This window comes from Xyrauchen texanus, chromosome 26 (genome assembly GCF_025860055.1).
Source record: "Xyrauchen texanus isolate HMW12.3.18 chromosome 26, RBS_HiC_50CHRs, whole genome shotgun sequence".
Taxonomy (NCBI): Eukaryota; Metazoa; Chordata; class Actinopteri; order Cypriniformes; family Catostomidae; genus Xyrauchen; species Xyrauchen texanus.
Genome location: NC_068301.1, coordinates 31272123 through 31292603, shown reverse-complemented (window position 1 = coordinate 31292603; position 20481 = coordinate 31272123). Strand labels below are relative to the sequence as shown.

The window sequence follows — 20481 nt, the reverse complement described above, 5'->3', positions numbered from 1 at the left end:
ATTTGCAGAAGAAAATGTTTTTATAATATATCCATAAAGGCTTTATTATATGTTAGAATGCAAGTATATTTAAAGCTAAAGTGTCATTTTTTTATGCTAAAAGACTTTCTGATATCCCAGTTTAATATGCAGAGACAAGTACAAGTAAGCTATTTTTAGATTGATTTCACAGAAAAGTGTAAACATCTGGCCATCCTGACACTGCAACATTTGCTCAACCAATGGTGTAAGTTTGGAGTGGGACTATCTCTTTGGATGACCAAAGGAAACCCTTTTAAAACCTGTCATTATTCTTGCGATCTCAACTTTAACCCTTGTTTCTATTTTTATCTCAGGCCCAGACTGCATGCACAGAGGAAGTTCGCCCAATCCCAACCCAACTCTCCCAGCACCACACCAGTGAAGATGGCAGACCCCTCCCTGCCCACTCCACTCGCACATATCACATTCCTCTCCAGCCGCAAACCCAAGACGGAAGACTTCCTCACCTTCATATGCCTTCGAGGTACTGCCTTCTCTTTTGTACATACACTATTGGCTTCTTAATTCAGCAACCCTTTGTCCTACAGCTCACCTAGTAGCTTCTAACTAGCTAGTTTGTAGTGCTGGGTCAGCCCTGCTGAAAAGAAGAGCTAAACCAGCCCACGCTGCTTTGCTGATTTTAGCTAGTCACCCACCCTAGCCAGGTTGGTCAGTTGGCTGGTTATAGAGGAGTTTTTAACACTTGTTTTAGCTGGTCAGGGTGGGATCCCAGCTAGCCTCCCAACTTAAACTGGGAAACCAGCTAAGACCAGCCAATGCCAGCTATTGATTTTGGCTTAGGCTGGTTTTAGCAGGGGGTTTTTTCATTAGGGAGGTATCTGGGGTCACGGCAGAGGTGGCCCTAGCCTTTCATGTTGGCTGAACTCCAGTCTACTTACTTTGCAAACAGAAAGCCATTGACTCTCAAGGTTAGGAAGTTTCACACCAGCATTTTCATGTTGAGTCATGGAGGCATTATCAGCATGAAGTGACACAGACTTGTACATTAAAAAATACAGACCTCTCTGTGAACCAGGATATGCCTTTCACACATAAGATTGTAGGTACCTCATACTTTTAAGGTCAGCACACGTTTCTATAGAGGCAAATGCAAATATTTAACCACAGATTAGTTGAAAGCATGGAGCCACATGATCAGGCCCACATGGAATCATGTCCTTTTATTCATAAAGTTTTAGACATACCCCAACCATTGTGTGTTCGTTTATGTAGTAATTTTGGCCTATTTGCTAATGCTTTCAACTACCAATTTGAGTACTCTGTTATTGTACTGTGGCCCACTCTGTCTATAGTCTTAATATGAGGCCCTGTTTATTTGACAAGAATATTTATTAGGCTGTTTCAATTAATTTATTTGTATCAAAACTTGTCTGCAATTCTCCAACATAAAAATAATAATAAAAACATTCTCCTCTTTTATGCATGTCCTGAGATGTATAAAACGTAAAGGAAACATTGGGAGCAGAGTGTTACTTTGCACTGTTCTAAAACTTGAGACCAAAACTTCTTGGACATTAAATTTATTCTCTGGCCAGAGTTTTTACAACGCAATACTCAAACATTGCGGGAGATGCTTTTGACTGCATGATTTCAGTATAAACTTTCCCCTCTCACCAGGATGTCAAAATAGCAGCCCAGAAAAATCCTGTAACAAGCGTGAGCTTTCCGAAAACAAAGACAGCCATTTGAGCAAATTTTGTTGCTACGAACCCTTACTGCCTTTATAAAAATGTATTAAAAGTAGGTGATATACATTCACAGGCAATACTAAATGATGCATGACGGAATAGTTTATAAGATTAGCCATGCACAAGACATGCTTCTCTCTGTGTATGTAGTCAGGGCAAATGAGGTCTTCTCAAACTTGGCCCTACCTTGAGTTGGCTCCGCTGCATGAGGTCAGGGAAAGGCCAAATGTGTGCTGTCCACGCTTTGAGGGTGTTGCATATCAGCCTCAACTCTCAGTGACTCTCTTAGCAGTTTTTTTCCATCAAGGCAATTAGACGATGGACTGCACCCCAATAACCTGACACCGGCCTCCTTTGCGGTATTATTTATAGATGATACCTCCCTTGTGTGTGTGTGTGTGTGTGTGTGTGTGTGTGTGTGTGTGTGTGTGTGTGTGTGTGTGTGTGTGTGTGTGTGTGTGTGTCCAAATTGCATTGCTATACACTGGCATTATGAGAAGTAGAGAGTTTTCATCATGTTGTGCGTGTGTAGCTTTATCCTTCAAAGAAGTCCTGACATTCAATATCTTCTAGAGCACTCTTTACTTTGGCTTGTCTGTTCCAGTTATCAGGAGGCAGTCGGTGAACAGAGAGGGTTGATATTTGGGAGGGGGTTGGTTTAAAAAGGATAGGTAAATGCTGAATCAATAGATTCTGGGTAAATATAGCCAGGTTCAAATAGGCAGTAACTCAATTATGGCTGACTGCTAGTGAAATGTCTGCGTTATCTGACATACAGAAAATATTTAACCGAACCACTGTGCGGAGTAGAACGGACGCTGTGATTAATGGGACCCTGCAATATCTCTGGCAGACTTCTGGAAAACAAACTTTTTTTTTTTTGTCTATTCCTGTCTTGAACCTCCCGGGATCAGCCTTCTGATAATATCAACAGTATAATTAGGAATGTGTTTTTGACATGGAATTTATTTATAAATTTTTTTAACATCCATATTGCATTAGATGCATGTTTTGATGCAATATAAAGTAATGCGCTCTGGAGACAATACTGGAATTACACTGACATAACACTGTTTTTGTTTCACACTACATGCCACTTAAAATCCACGTGCTGACGTGTGTTTAAGTGTGTGAAGGAATGCATTTCTATGATTCCTAGAATGTGTGTGTGTCTCAACAAGTTTCAGAGTAATTGTTTGGTTTTTATAACAGTTCAGATTATTACAGCAAAACTGTTACAAAAATAGTTCACCCAAAGATTCACACTTATACACATATGAACAATCAGTCAGTGATCACAGTCTCAGAAGCCTCAATTGCACATAAACCGATAATTCTATGCCTTTGAGACTTTCTCGTGAGTTCAGCTCATTATTGTCATTTGCCCCCCAAATCAGACTTTACTTCGTGTCATGTAAATCATTTGACTAATAACTGAGAACTAATAACTGGTTCTCACTTCCCAAACCTATCCACATCTGTATCGTAAAAATAATTTTGTTCTACGATCTACACACGCAAAACACACCTTGTAAAGTAAACTCAAGGAAGTAATGAGATAACAGTGAATAAATTACCTGCTCTATTGCCCCTGTTACATAACAGATGGTTTTAACTATATATCTATGTGTGTTTATATTTGAATGCCCTGAATTATGAATATGAATTATGGTTTAGTTCAATTCCAGCATCACCCAGATATTATCATCTGTCCCCAAGTCCCTCAATTTTCTGCTTAGCCACAGGATGCGCATTAGAACGGCCGCTACGTGTGTCGGCGTTCTTCTGTGTTGCATATCCACGCGTTACACAAGAACAAAGATAGCTGATTTCAATTCAATTAAGTGCGCTGACGTGTGTGGCGTCGTATTGAGGCAGCAGGCTGATTAAATTCTCCCGGCAACTCCTCAAGCAGAGGGCAAACTGGGTTAATGGATTTGCAGACATTCAGGAATGTAAATTAGAAGAGATATAATCCATAATCCCCTCGCATTCTTGCTACCGCGACAGACCAGAGACAATATTTTTGAACGTTCCCCCTTCCATCCCCTCGCACGCCGCTCTGTTGTGCACTCTGATGGCCATATGCTGTCAGATAGAGGGGATGTAGTGTGGACAGGGGGGCTGCTAACTGCCTATCTTCCCTCCACTCGACTGTCATGGACCTCGACCCTCCTGAAAGCCTGTTAACCTGACAGGCGCCCCATCAACCTTGGACAGAGATACTCAGCCTGGGTGGCCTGTAAAAATCAGACACTTTTAAAGGAATAGTTCACCCAAAAATGAACATTGTAATAATGTACTCGCTCTCATGTCATTCCAAACCTTTGTCTTTTTTTACTTTCAAGCTACTCTGATTGCAGGATTCTTCCTCCCTCCCCCTAACAATATGTCTAATCAAAGCAGTCCGCATGGCAACTAACCAGCCAATCAGAGTGAGCACTGCTAGCCTGCCCCTTTGATTGGTTTTCCCAGAGCTTTAATTTTCACTTCCTTGGCCTTCTAAAACGGGACAAAAGAAGAGTTCCCAAAGTGGAGGCACTGTTGTAATTATGTCTGTGCTCAAATTAAAAATGACAGTTGTAATGGATGCCTTCATTCTTAATTATGATTTGTCAGCCTGTAAAAATTATGAGTGCACACATAATTGAGGATTGGGGAAGGTCTGGTTTTTATTTTCTTTCTCTCTGGGAGATGACAGATTTAGATTCAGCTCCAGAGAATGGAGTTGAAGGGGAGAGAGCCAGATAGATTGAGCATGATTTTGGCCATAAAACCAGTTTTCGCACCCCTGATGCTAGTGACCATGAGCTATAGCTATGCTACACCCTACCTTGAAGTCCTTGGGACACTCTGTAATAGGGATGCATCACAATAGTCAAGTAGTCCTTTAACAACCGACTAGTCGATTAAGGTTGTTCTTCATTCAGTAAAAAATTTTTCAAAACAGCTGAGCAACAATATACTTTTAGTGAACATTCAGATACTGGCCAGGCTGCTGGGGGAGGCGTTTAGAGGAGCATTTAAATATGAAGAGGCTAGAGACTAGAAAGGTCAGTAAAAAAGTTGTTATAACCACTCAATGATTATTTAAAGCAATATATATGCAGTAGATAATTTGTCATTTGTTTATATTCTGAATTCATGACGCTAATGCGCTGACACACTATATACTCTGTTCTTGTGATTTACGATGTCACCGATACTACTGCAAAGATGGGTGTACAGTATAAAAGTGTTAATGGGCAGAATAGATGACAGAATGATGATCTGCATACCTTACTATGGGCAGATGTGTAAACTGCTTTCGCTGTAGGGGCACTTATGAGTGTTTGAGTAGATTTGATTCCTTTTGAGGACTAATTAAACAAAACAATTGCATTACATGGTCTATGAAAATTACTCTTTGCAAAAAGATTGTACAGGTGTAGGTACATTTGCACCAGCTCGCTAATAACTCTGCACACTATTGTGTTTATGTTGACTGATCTTAATTGACTGAACAGGAATTAGCTGTACCTACCAATGACGTGGGCCAATGGCAGTTAGGTGTTTGCATTGTTTTTTTTTGGAGAATACCACTAAATAAAACTGTCTTCATTGCTTTAGTAATGTTAAAAATAGTCCAAATTTAAAAAACATAGCTAGAGAACCTTGCATTCTGTTCCATTCTGTTGCCTTCTGCCTTGCTGTTTGAACACGAGTAAATGTTATGTTAACGTCCCCTAAGAAATGTGTTCTATTGGATTCAGGTAAACCGTAACCAGTCTAAGGGTCTGTTCAAAAGGCTAGATGCAGTGCCATGAGTAGAGCAGGGTCTCGAGACACATTTTTACCTGCTTAAGTTCCTTTTAACTTGACACTGTGTCTTTAAAACTCAATGCTCCTGTGCGAGACACTGAAAAAACGGTTACATGTGGCACAGCGGTCAAAGATGTCTGCGCTTGTTTACGTAGGACAACGATTGAAAAACAGTGTGGATGGATGCAAAAACTAATTTGTGTGAACAGCCCTGAACGGTGAATGACATCTGAATCAGATTATGAGACTGCAGCATCAGGTTTCTACAAAGAACAGACTTTTGGCTGGTAAAAATAGCTACCCTGCCATAACAGAAGTCACCCCCCCCACCCCGCCCCATGCATGACCCCTGCTGACCCTTAGGTCTGTGAGTGATTGGCTCCTTGACCCATAGTACTCTCATACTCCCTCCCCAGCATAAGAGTGCAAGGTAATGATAATGGTGGCCATTTTCTTAATTAGGGGAGCTGACATTTCAATGGTCCTGTTTATTTGTTTGGCTTACACTTGGCTTGTGACTTTAGGAATTACTTTAGGGTGGAATGCTGATCCTGTCATGTGTTTGGCTTAAGCCTTATAGAGTAATCATACTGGTTGAATGTGTTATAATAATTATATATATAATAACCGACTGTGTTAAAATATTTTTAAGCCAACCCTTCTTGTCTGTCACTTTGGCTGGTAAAATACACAGAATACAATCCATTTAAGAATAAAAAAGTTGTAAAACCTATATTCCTGCACTTTTGACCACGTTCATTTGCCCTCTTGGAGTTTTACCTCAATGTCAGTTACGGGCTGTATAAGGTGTCAGGTTTTTCACACTTTAGTGTTTTGTTTAGTCAAGGTGACCCCAGAGGAGTTTTATTTTCAATGGTTGTATGTCGCTGAGATGGTCATTTTGTTCTCACATTCCACACTGCATGAAAAGAGCTGAATCCGGACCAGTAGGCTCCTCTATAAACCTCTGAATTTCAGACGTATTTAGAAATCTACTGGCCCCGAAAAATTCCACAGGCCTGTGCACGTCCGATTATATACCATTTTGGATGTATAGTGACTGACAATTCCTTCCATGTTAATTTTATTGGTTGCTATTTATTTAGCACAACCCTAAATCTTTACAGCTATTGGCCACTGAATGCATTGGCTTTAATTCTATTGGTTAAACTTAAAACGTATCCCAACCAATCTTCTCAAAGCTTCTGGTTTTACAACACACACAGGCCTCCCATAGACAACACCATTTTCTACATCAGACATCATGTCCATGGAATACACAATACTCCTGTGTCTGTCTCTGTTGACCTGGTCTCCAGCAACTGCAAAACATAACAGCCATTTATCCACTGAAAACACCCATTTAAAGAACTCCTAACAACATATGCATAAAAAATTATTGTCTCTCTTTGTCACAATCTTTATTGAGTCTCTCTGCTCTGCCTAGTCTCATCATACATTTTGCAGGACACTTAAAACACATAAAATATTGTTAGTAACAGAAGACTGGACAGGTAAACCAACATCAAAATGTATATAAAAAGATGGCAACAACAGTTTGAATTTGACCTTTTATATTCTCAGAAGATGAGTTGAGTCTGGTCATGTTGGAAGTATTATTTTGTGGCAAAGAGGAACCATTATGTAAGAGATTATGAAACGATGAAGTTAAATACAGTACTGGTGTTTAATACAAAATAAATCATCTTGTTTACGTTGTTAGTGGATTATTTTAATGAAGATTCTTCTTAGAATGTTGCAGTCTGACTGGTGTCCGTAGCATCTGTAAGTGTGTTTGAAATGGCTCGAGTCTGACCAGAGATCAGAACAACACAGTCTATGCAAAAGGGGGTGGGGTGCGAGATGTAGATGTGTATGTGGGGATGGGGGTGGGGAGGGAGGTCAATCATGAATTGTCAACAATGGGGAGACTGGGGCTAGATGTTATATGTGTTTCTCCAGTAAATATTTTTCAGAGTAGGCTTTTCTTTTCTGTGTAGACACACACTTTAAAGCCTTCCCAGCTAAAATAACCAGTATTGCTGGTCACCCGCTTATATTGTTTTGGGAGCTGGTTAGCCAGCATGGGATGTTAGTGTGATGGTGTCTGCAGCAGGCTTTTAAACCAAGTAGCTTAACCAGCTTCATCAGAATGACCATGCTGGTCAGGCAGCTTTACCAGCTAGTTATTATTGAATTAAATATTACCAATGTTTGGTTAACAATTTTTATTTTCAAGGTGTTTATTTTAGCATGTTTATCTGTACAGTAATGTAGTTTGCTGTAGCCTACAATAAGACAAACTTTCAGTTCTTTGCATTCATCTGTACTCAAAAACACACGTTTGAAACCCCTAACACCTTTCACTCACAATTGCAAATCATTAAGATGTAAATGGTCCTCACAGTAGGACTGCCATCAATCATCACAACCAGCAGAAGTTTTTCTGTAAATGTCCGTCAAGCCGTACAGTTCCCTTTACATGTCCACTGAATTGAGGTTTGTGGCTTTTTGTGGACGTTAACATGTTACTTGGGTTCGTTTTTTTTCCAAGTTAAATGGGAGTTTACTATTCACCCATTTTTCCAGATTTGACTCTTTTCATGCAATGCCAGTTGTTAATGCACATTTTGCATGATAATTTTTTTCTACTTAGAAATATGCCACTTCAACCAGTTTTGATGACATGTTTGAATCAAGTTTATATTTGAATATAATTCCAGTGATGTTGCTAATCCTTTGATTGATGTTCTACTAATTCTAGCTTTATTACATGTTTCAAGTTACTCTGCATGGCAACAGCCTAAGCTATTTCCATTATATGACTGATAATCTTAGGAGCGAAATTTCTTTTAAGAGTATGAGGTGGTCCGAAACCAAGGCCTTGTGGTTTGTGCGTGACCTCTAGTTTGTTAAGCCATGGTTCTCATTCGGGTTGTCCTATTTCAAATCTGGCAACATTTTTCAGTCACGTTCTCTCCTTTTTTGTCCATCATTTTCTGGATTCTCTCCACTGTCCCTATTAATAACAAAAAGTAGTTGGAACAGGTCAACGGTATGAGAGATATGAGCAAAAAACAGCCTTATCCTTCCACAGGAAGTGTGTCAGTATTGTACTCTGTAATCTGATATATATTTTGTGGATTTGTGTTTATTAATGTGTAGCTCCAGTCAGCCCAGTTACTACTAACCCTAACCTTTAACCTTACAATATGACACCTGATTAAAAAGTTAATTCCCTGTCAATACATTCACTGACTTTTGACAACTCCCAAGTGGGAACTAGTGACGCAGCATTCTGGCAGTCTCTCAGCCTTTTTAGGGAGTCCATTTAATAGCATCTTGTTAAGATTTGTACTTCATTAAATCACTGTATATGTTCCCTGAACAGTCGACCTGACTCCATTACTATTATAAATGTTGTCAAATGGGCCATAAGCATTAATGTGGCATGTAAATGCTGCATGTGTGTGGTAATATCACCGCCGCAGCCACGCTCACGCTGTAGCTTCATGTTAATATAGAGCTAATGAGAGTTTCATTTATAAGGCTGGCAGTGTACTGCACTGGATAATGACAATTGTTGCCCGTTGTGCTGCGGAAGTACTGCAGGCATGCTCTAGTGAAGGTTTAGAGCTGGTTGGGCTGGGGGGGGGTTGGGGGGCATCTTTAGCCACTAATGGGCAACAGGCGTGTGATATACATCACCTGTGCTGTGCGTACGAGATGGGTAAATATTAACATTTGCAATGCAGGTTGGGCCATTACCGTCCATGTGTCATATAACTAAGGCTTGTTAATGTGATGTGTGTCCAGGGAATGTTATAGATGTAACATAATAAAGCAATAAGCCTTTCAGGACCATGCATTACTAGGATTTTACCACGGTTAAGGTAAAAGGCACCGGAAGTGTTTAGAATGGCTGGCGGAGAGAATGGGAGAAGGTTCAAGAAGACTTACTAGGTTGTATATTCTTTGTTTGATGTCAGAAATCATGGCCGCAGTGCTCTATGACAACGGCTTCAGTCTATATTTTGCTGTTAAACAGCAGCACAAATGCAGATCGCACCAGTTTGATTGTACCCGTCTGAGCCCAGCATTGTGTGATCGTATGTGCGAAAGGGCCAATCATGACGAAATCAACTTAATGGAAAGTTCTGGGTGAAATAAAAGTTAAGTTCTTGCAACAACATCAAATTTATTTGAACTGGTCCACGCCATAATGTTGTTCCAAATCTGTAAGACTTTCTATCTAACTGTTTAACTTATAAAACCATTATATTACTTGACAGATTAGTTTATGATTATTTTTAGTGTGATTTTATCACATTATGTTAACATTAGTGTTGCCACAGTACCAAAATTTCAGTAGTCGGTACTAATACCAGTGACATTTCACGGTTCATGATACCAATTTCGATGCCTCAACTTGATAAAATGCAATGATGTGTAAAACCAATATGATTTTGTAACCAGAAATTTTCATGTTTTATTACCTACACATATAACATCCATAAAAACATGTCATGTTAAATATGTAAACATTTGTTTGTGTATGAAGAAAAATCTGATGACAATGAATATCATGTCTCTTGTACATTCTCAAAATATAAAGCTTATGATTAAATATGCACTATTTTTGAGCGGGACATTTTTAAGAGTCTGAAATAAAGGACCATAACTCGACTTTCGAAAAAGACAGCCCAGTTGACCATGTGACTCTGAAAAGTCACTTCTGATTGGCGCAGGACACATTTGGGGGATGCGGCCAATCTCAGTTCATATAGTTCCAAACAAGAAGAAATCTCTCTCTTGACTCTCCCAATGGTGCCGAAAACAAAAAACATAGAGCAGTTCTGCAGATGGAAACGCCTTGTTGATGAGAGAGGTCAACAGAAAATGGCCAGACTGGTTCGAGCTGACAGAAAGGCAATATATATATATTTGAAAACTTTATACAGACGTATCACTTACGGTTCTATGCACCCTTATGCATCAGCAAAATGATATATCTCTCAAAATATTTGTTTTTAGCAACTTGCCACATTAATATAGAATTCAACTTATAGTCATAGATTTTCGTATGTCCGCTATTATGTGACCGCTTTTAACATGGTGCCAATTATATTTTAGAGCTGGATCCATCTGTTTAATAGCTCATCTAGACTAGTTTCATGTCATTGCTTGTTTTTTATATTTGCTTCGACGCAATTTTTATAACAAAAGTGACCTCTTTACCTCCAGAGTAATCATTTTGCACCACCTACGCTTGATCCAGGAACAGTGGTTTAGTCCATTTTAGGGTTCCTTGCATGAGGTTGTAATCTTGCAGTGTGCAATGCATTATCAACTTGTTGTATCAAATCTCCACTCAACACAGAAACAGAAAAGTGTAGTCTCTGCCTAGTGAGGAGTAATCCTACAGTAGGCACAGTCCTTAATCTCATCCAGAGGTTGGAAGCAGATGATTTGGAGCTGCTTACAGCTGCAATATAAACTCAGACTAGCCAGCTGAAGCAGCTTATCACATTTTCTTCAGCCACTTCTCTTCAGTGTATGTGCATGGACTGATGCTTCCTTTTAACGGTCTCTTTATGTGTCTGTCCCCACTGTTAGGCTCACCGGCATTACCCAGTAACATGGCGTACTTTGGGAGTTCTCAGAATGAGGAGGATCTGGATGATAAAGAGGAGATTGAGGAGGAGAAACCACCCAGTGTGGGATCCACGTCATGCCAGTCTACACCCAAGAAGGGCAAACCAACTGGCAAGATCAATGGATTTGGTAAGAACAGGGGCACAACACAACATGAAAATGTTTCTGACCCTAGAGAGGCCTTCTGGGAATTGCAAAGTAATTACTTTTTCTGTTTAGGTCTAAAAAGTAAATACCCCTCGCTGCAGGCAGGTGTGTTGGACACATGATACACAGAAAGAAGATTTCATTTTCCCGCAATACATATTAGATTTCTAAATATGGCAGTGTGTGCACAATTTTATCCTCATATGCAATGACTTTTTCTTACAAATGATGATGAATTACGTTGTAATAGTGCAAAATATTTTCCTAAAGCCACATTATGTCACCATTAAAGGTTCACAAAAGTATGCTTTTTCAGTGGCCTGTGCCAATATCTATAGAGCAAGATGGATTTGCAGTACAGCGTAATAATAGCCATACAGTAGATATACAATTGAAATTAACAAACAAAATGTGTGCACTGAAGGCTTTCCAGATGATGCCAAAATGCCAAATGTTGTCCGATTAATTGGCCTGGTCAGAGTGTTGGTCTACCTGCTGTAGCTGTGGAAAATGTGTATATATATATATATATAAGAAAGAGAGAGAGACTGCTTCCTGTGCAGAGAAGGGAAGCTCATGTTTGAGTGGGATGCTTCCGTCTCTCCACTTCAATTATCACTGTAGTGGGAGAGATGGTAACAAGGTTTTTATGCATTCAGCTCACAGCTGTGCAGAGTAACGTGAGTGACACTGTTTGATACACACACACACACACTCCGTACAAATGAGGGACAAACAAGAAATGTTGCAGTTGATACTCTCAGCAGATACTCTGTGTGTGTTTAAAGAAGCGCAGTAAGATATTGTGAGATGTTTGTTAATGAAACATGTCATATTAACAATTTGTGGTTAGAGGGGCATGTGCAATTTAGCTACTGTGCTGTCAGTGACATGTGATTCTTGTTGTGAAGTGTCGTTCATCTGCAATCAGATGTTATGCACGCACACATACATTAGAGTTAAATTATTTATATATGTAGGTTTGGCGGTTTTACGGTTGTTTAGATCCCCAACATCTCTCTAATTATCTCTGAAGCTTTTAGACTTGGAAGGCTAAATCCTGATTTGCTTACCAACAGTCCTATATCAGGGCTATACAATGAGAATGAAATATTATAACATATATTGATATGTTTTATAAAAAAACTAAATTAGTTTTTAATTTGTAATAACAACTGAAACTGAAAATTTGAAAAAGCAGATACATACACAAGAGCGAGAACTTCACAGGTCTTCTTCAGTGTGTCTGATATCAATATTTCAGCAAGACTGATGACAAGCACACACAAATGAAGCTTAGGTTAATACAGGAAATCCACTAAAATAAGGGATAATTCTGCTCGAAATTTTGCGTTTGTGCTTGGATTACATTTCAGCTGCATCCCGCACTTTCTTTGTATTTTCTGACTTTGTTGCACTTTAATATCATGCAGTAACACAGTAACATCGTCATGAAATCAGAAACCTTTCCCTACAAATCCAAACATAAGTGGTCACAAGAGACACATTTAGTGACCAGGTGTCTTGCCTGACCAAATGTGATCGGATGACCTGAAGCCAAGCGTACACTTCAAGACTTGCAGTCGGCACCCTGCGACTCAATCTTTTTCATCGTGCTGGTCCAAACACTACAGGACTGTAGTGCATCATCTACATGACCATTCGTCCCCAACTGTGACCATGTGTTCACCTGGTATTAAGATGAATTTTGGATGTTCCAATCAGAAATGTACAAGCGAGTCTATACGTTACACCTGGTCGTCTCTTTTGACCACTTGTGTTCGGATTTCGAGGAGAGAGTCTCTGATTTCATGAGGACATACATCAATCATTACGTCTTTGACTTTTTTGCGCTTTATTATCATTTAGTAAAACAAAGACAAAAAAGCTCCAAAAACTGACACACAGTTTCCTTTAATTATTCGCAAACATGACGTTTATGGGGCTTTTCCACTGCATGGTACAGATGGACTCTGCTTGCGTTTTGGGGATTTTCCCACTGTGGATAGTACCTGGTACCCGGTACTTTTTTTAGTACCACCTCGGTCGAGGTTGTAAGCGAGCCAAACCGATAATCAATGTGATGTCAAAACCCTGCTGATCACTGATTGGCCAGAGAGAATCGTCACTACCAGCATCATTGCTATAAGCTAGATGGAAGGTTAGCTTGCCTTAGTCCGTCGTCTTTGAACTAACACAGTGATGTCCTCGTCTGCGCTTTGGTGAATGGTTTCCCAAACTCTCCTGTTTTTTTTCTTGCTGCCTTCAGCCTCTTTTGAAACAAAGTTTGTCGTCTTGGTGTGAAAAACAGTCACGTGCCGAGAATCAAGAACACCATTCAGTCATTGCTCCGTTGTTGTGTGTTTGTGTCACGTTTAAGATGATGTCATGGAGGTAGAGGGGGCACAACTATAACAATCAGCCTATAATCCCACCCACGTTGAGGCGGCACTAAACTGCAGTGGAAAGCAAGCTCAGAAAAGTAAAGCGAGTTGAGTTGAACCATAACGTGCAGTGGAAATGTGCCATTAGAGCCATTTTAGATTCAGAGTTATTTTAGTGCACTTACAAACTCTTTGTCATCTCTCGCTCGTTCGGATGGAGCGCACACCTGTCAACAAGATGTCTAGATATCAAGCTGCTTTGAAAACGGTCTTAGCACCTGGGGCTAGTCTCTGCCCGTCTCTGGAGTGCGCACACAACAAAGACAGTTCATCGTGAGATCTGAGACTTATTGTCGCAGGCCAGTTGCTGACTTAAAACATTAAAGGAGACAAGCTTGAGTCATGTAGTGTCCACTAGGCTTGAGACACATTTTAATACCAGGTGTAAAGGGGGTCAATAGTTACTTTATGCTTTTTGAAGTATGCAAATGGGTATTCAGCCCCAATCCCAACCTAATCATCAGCCATAAACCTTAGCATTTGTGCAAAAGAACAGACCCATGTTTAGAGCTTTAGATGTCCACTAAACTGTAATAGCATTCCTGTCAGTTCTGATACAAACACAGAGTGAGAGAGAAACATATGACACACTGTTTTACTATTTGCAGGCAGATTGTAACTGTCTAGTCTATTTTTATTCACTGTTCTGCATAAATTGGCTCCATTTTATTTCCCAGCCGGCACCAAGTCACCTTTAATTGATCTTGATTGCTGCAGATTGCCCCATATTGAAGAAATTGTTCAGTCTTTAGAGCTTTCGTATGCCGTATATAGAGCTGCCTGACTGCCTGAACTGGTTGCCCAAAATGCACACAATCCCTGGTATCAGGATACTCCACTATCCCACCTCTCGATCCCTCTGTCTATCCTCAGCCTATAGGCAGCCCTTTGTCAGAGGTGGCCCATGTCAAATGTGACACTTTAAAATGGTCCACAGGAAAAGCTATAATCTCTCTCTCTCTCTTTCTCTCTGTCTGTCTTAGAGCAAGAGAAACCACAGTGCTCAGCTTTCATTAGCTGAACCTCGGTAACCCAGAGGCGTGTTTAGATTTCTAAATTAAACACCTTTTATTGAGTTCAGCTGTCGGTAGCAGTTCCAAGTGCGCGTCTTACAGCGCAAAAGCCTGTCTGTTTCTCCCCTCACTCACACGCTGGTGCATGTTGATATTCAAATGCAGTAAAAATAAAGTGCACAGTCGTAAATAATGAGATCACTTTGAATACGTGTTAATTCGAGCCATCCGGAGGGCTTGATAACAGATCGACTCTAAATTCGAAGACGCTGCTTTACAAGATTGTTACATTTTACAACAGTATCTGAAATGATTAAATGAGGTAAATGAGTAAATGCAAAGATAAATTACATTCCAAGCTTTTATAGTTTAGACCACCAATAAATTCTTTTAAAAGATGTATTTAAAAAAATCCATTTGACAAGTTTAACTACTGTTTCAGTCCAATTTTGATTTGATATTCATTGTCTTTCAGGTTTCATTTTTTCCATAATATTTAAATACTCCTGATTTTGCAGAACAACAAGTAGTTACACAATAAGTACATTGTATTGTAAGTATTTTAATGTTAGTACATTGTAGTTAAAGACACCTAATGTAAAGTGTGCATTCTATACATTCTATCCATACATTCTATTTTCAATAGTGGTTTGGAACTCACTAATCGCATGGATGGTGTGCAAATTGGAAACACAATGCAGGATTCAGAATTTTAATAATGGCCTAGCTATGTTTCCTTTAATTCATTTTTTTTTAAATAATAAAAATTATTAATAACCCCCAGTTTTTTCCCCCAGTTTTGAATGGCCATAAGGTACACAAGGAAAAAGAGCTTGCAACCAGATCCAGAGGCAGAGAGTCGTCTGTGGGCAGAGATCGTAGAGAGAAGTGTGACGTGTCGGGTGAAATCTCCCATAAGCACACGGCGGCCACGGCCAAGAGCCACAACACCAATGGCCACAACTACAGAAGGGCCGCACAGGAACTCCGCAAGCAGGTATGATCCTCGTCCTTCTTTCCATCCCCTCGTTATAGGCAGCATCCAGTGTATACTATGCAGTAAGCGGAACGCTAGTATTCAATTCCAAACACAGACCATAACCACCCCCTAGAGGAAGGGTTCATGGGACGGCAGGTCTGTTTAGGCACTTTGCTCACTGGCAAGTCAACAGTGATTGAACATCAAACTCTGCAGTGGCTCATGTGCCTCTAAACTGATTAAGTGAACAATAAACCTCATAGAGTGGGTAAAAAAGACTAGACAAATTACTTCAACACATCAGCCCCTGTTGTTACTCTTTCTCTCTTTCATCTTTCGCATTGACACATTGACAAATCAGCATTAAGATGTGGTTGCCACAGGTTTTAAAGGGATAGTTCACCCAAAATACAAATTCTGTCATTATTTATTTACCTTCATGTCATTCCAAACCCAAAAGGATTTATTTCTTGTGTGGAAAACAAAAGGAGATTTTTAACAGAATGTCAGAGCTTTTCTTTTCCATATATTTTAATTGACCCGATTCAGTGGGATACAAGCCTGTTATAATACTGATTCACATCTGCTATAGTTAAAACAATAAACAGCATTGAGAGATGTTGTCATCCAGTATATTGTAAGAATCTGTCAAACAGCTTTTGACCTTTCTATCTCTTTAAAAGCCAATTTGCTGAAGGGTATTCATGTTCTGAAGAGCTATGATGTGAGCATGCACATGACCTGAATGTTCATCACACTGCTTTCTGCTGTTTCAGGGTGCTTGGTCAGAGAGAGAGAGAGAGAGAGAGAGAGAGAGAGAGAGAGAGAGAGAGAGAGAGAGAGAGCGAGAGAGAGAGAGAGAGAGCAGAGCGCGATAGAGTGTGTTTTCACAATAGATTACTGTTTGTGCATGGACAAACATTTAGTTTTTATGTGTGGGCCATTTTAACAAATACAAGCCATGTGTTTGACTGCAAAGATACAGACATCATTCTCAAAAACTCCTATTGTGTAGGTTCCCCTCATGCTGCCCAAATAGCGCCAACCCGCATCTCAGATTAGCATTCTGAGTTTATATTCTTCTCACCACAATTGTACAGAGTGGTTATCTGAGTTACCGTCAGTTTTATTGAGCAAACATAATTTAGTTGGATTAGGTCAAATTAATGTACTAAAGCAGTTTTAACTCAACTTAATTAGGTTCGTCAAACTCAATTTAGCAAGGTTTATTTTTTACATTTTCTTATGTTAGTCCAACTTATTTGATTTGATTAATCATTAGGAAATGCCAGGTGAACAATGGAAGGACAGTGAAACTGTTGCACTGTCCATTTATTAGCAACTATTAAATTAGAGCTAAGCAGCACTCGAATCAAGTATCACTTGAAAGTGAACGTCCATCCTCAGCCTATGCATAATCACCAATCTTCATTACAATGGTAACCCCAAAAACTCCAGCATAGCAGACACTCTTTTTCAATACCAATATAACATTAACAAATCTCCTCCCATTCTCATCTTGCTAAAAAATGCATCAAATAACACTCACTTTCAACATTTGTCCTCTCCATCCAGTCCTAAGCAAAGCATGCTGTGAAATTAAAATCCCCTGGCCAGTTTCTTAAATGCTACCTACATTAACCCTACAAAATGTAGTCATGTAGTCCCAACTCAAATGTATTAAGTAACTTCCATTTTACCTGCAGTGCTGCAGGTGTTCTCATTTAAATCTTCCTGCCATGCTGCAGCTGGCTTATAGCAACACATGATGCCATCTCTACTCCACTTCAGAGAGCTGGCAATGGCTTCTGTATGTCTGTGTGTGTTGTCTTGTTTTATTTCCTGCCTCAAGAGCCAGTGTGACAGTTTTTTCGGATGTACATGGCCAGCCGGCCTTTAACTATTCCATATTTCCATCCTCTTTCTCCATTTCCTCCCTTGTTTCCTCAGGTCTGCTCTGTATTTCCTCTGGGGTTGCCTGCTGGGCACAGGCCAGTGACCTGCATTCTCTCTCTCTGCCTACTCAATCTTTCTCTCTGTGTCTGTTTCTCTCTCACGCCTTTTCAGGCAGTCTAAATAATAGCTAGCAGCGTGCGGCAGGGCTCACTTGCACCCTCAGGCAGTGTTATGAAATCACGGAGCCCTCTAGTGGCTCTCATTATAAGCAGATCCGGATGCATGATTTCTGCTGCGCAGTCGGCACACAACCTCTACTCAGCACCCTGCATGCTCATTATCATTTCAATCACATTCTGCACTCTCAGAGCTGCGAAAATGGGGCGGAGCATGCCGTACACCACTGACGTTGTGTTTCAAAAGAGAGCGGGGGGCTGCAAAGACACGGCCGCAGCTGACATCATGCTACATTTGCTTACTCTACCTGCAGAGCACATCCATCATGTCTGCCTCTGGGGCTGGAGTCTGTCTCTTTCTTTTAAATTCTCCTCCTCTCTCCCCTGCTGTTTTTCCACTGTGGACAAGGGGAAACAATTGATGGAGGTCACATTTCACTCCCCCTTATCTTTTAATAACCTCTCTTTGTTGTTTGGCCGCACCTGATTAGAATACAATACAGCCAACATCTCACTTCAAAGACTCTCAGCAGTCTCCTCGTCTGTCCGATAGCAGACCTCTGGCCCAATGTTCACCGCATTCTGGACGCAGTTCTCTGAAAGTCTCAGATTGGGAGCATCCGGAGACTTTCAAAGAAAGGGAAGGAAAAAGAAGGATGGGGAGGGGTTATGTAAAATTCAACATCTGAAGGCCTATTCACATAGAGCATGAATTTTTATACAAATATTAGACAAAAATCAAAACAATGCATTCAAATGGACCCCTTTATACAAGGTGTGAAAATGTGTTGTTTCTCTGTGAAGGTCTGTGGTTTTTTCTTTGTTCGTGAAGAAGCCACTTACCATAAGTATACATAACCTGTGCAGAATCTGTTTATCAGAATCAGAATATTTTTATTATTTAAGTTTACATGCACTTAGATTGAAGTCATTAATACTATTTTTTTTAACCACTCTGAAAATTTCATATTAGGAAACTATAGGTTGGCAAGTCATTTAGGACATCTACTTTGTGCATGACAACAGTTTTTTTTTCATCAACATTTGTTTACAGACAGATGCTTTTACTTTTAATTGAATATATAACAACTCCAGTGGGTCAGAACTTTACATACACAAAGTTAACTGTGCCTTTAAGCATCTTGGAAAATTTCAGAAAATTATGTCAAAACTTTAGGCAATTAGACAATTAGCTTCTGATAGGAGGTGTTCTGAATTGGAGGTGTACTTGTGGATGTATTTTAAGTCCTACCTTCTAACTCGGTGCCTCTTTGCTTGACATCATGGGACAATATAAGTAAGCCAAGACCTCATAAAAAAAAATATTTATTGTGGACCTCCACAAGTCTGGTTCATCCTTGGGAGCAATCCCAGAACAGCAGCAAAGGACCTTGTGAAGATGCTGGAAGTAACAGGTAGACAAGTATCTATATCCACAGTAAAGTGAGTCCTATATCGACATTACCTGAAATGCTGCTCAGCAGGGAAGAAGCACTTCTCCAAAACCACCATAAAAAAGACAGACTACAGTTTGCAAGTGCACATGGGGACAAAGAAAATTAAATTAAAGCCAGGAAATTAAAGCTTGGTTGTAAATGGGTCTTCCAAATGGACAATGACCCCAAGCATACCTCCAAAGTTGTGGCAAAATGGCTTAAGGACAACAAAGTCAAGGTATTGGAGTGGCCATCACAAAACCCTGACCTCAATCCGGCAATGTTTTCTTAAAATAAATGTTAAGACTTGTGAAAAACTGAGTTTTAATGTATTTGGCTAAGGTGTATATAAACTTCAGACTTCAACTGTATATATATATATATATATTCACACTGGCAGCCAACACTTTGGAATAATGTACATATTTTGCTGTTTCGGAAGGAAATTGGTACTTTAATTCACCAAAGTGGCATTCAACTGATCACGAAGTACAGTCAGGACATTACATATGTAAAAAACACCACCATCATTATTTGAAAAATGTAATTTTTAATCAAACCTAGACAGGCCCCATTTCCAGCAGCCATGCTAAATATCAGGACTGATCCTTATCGTCTAGTGATGTTTCTCAGATGTCAGGAAGTATGTAGTGTTTATTTAAACTGGAGTTGTAGTCTTCACCCATTAAACCCCCCTTCTGGCTGCATCTTCTTTTCTTGGCTCTGTGAGAACACACAAATAGGAAATCAAATCCTCTCAGCTGCGCCAAAAAACTGAGCCAAAGAAAACAATGTGAGGAGAGAAGTCGAGGCTGACTATGTTTGTAGCCTGGCATAATCTAATTCCCATGGCGGCTGTTAAACAATGAGAGGCCGGGCGTTACCCAAGCTGCATCTGCTTGGCTGTGAAGTATATCAGGGGCTTCTGATCAGCTGAAAGCGCAATGTCTTTTATTTAGGGCATTAAAGGCACATTTGAAGAACTTCAGTGTATTGTGCTGTATAAAACCAACTATGACTTGATGCTTGAATAGGATTTTATGATTAAACTATACTTCGAAGGATTTCTTTGCAGCTGTTGGTACTCGAATAAAATGTTTTTCCTTCTTTCTTCTCCCTCTCTCTTGTATACTTCTCCATTTTCCTCTGCTGTTTTCTCTGCTTTTGGGAGCTCTGTTGTGGTCTCTATTATTGTGTGAGCCGA

General features: G+C 39.9%; 1 protein-coding gene across 1 annotated transcript in view; it reads left to right on the top strand.

The window, feature by feature from the left end:
• The window catches only part of LOC127620053 (protein Jumonji-like), a 142824-nt gene that overhangs the window by 104840 nt on the left and 17503 nt on the right, over window positions 1-20481 (top strand). Inside the window, exons 4-6 of the mRNA XM_052093136.1 lie at window positions 336-505; window positions 11148-11315; window positions 15588-15787. Of these exons, the coding sequence (XP_051949096.1) occupies window positions 336-505; window positions 11148-11315; window positions 15588-15787 (538 nt within the window). The remainder of the gene's footprint in view (window positions 1-335; window positions 506-11147; window positions 11316-15587; window positions 15788-20481) is intronic.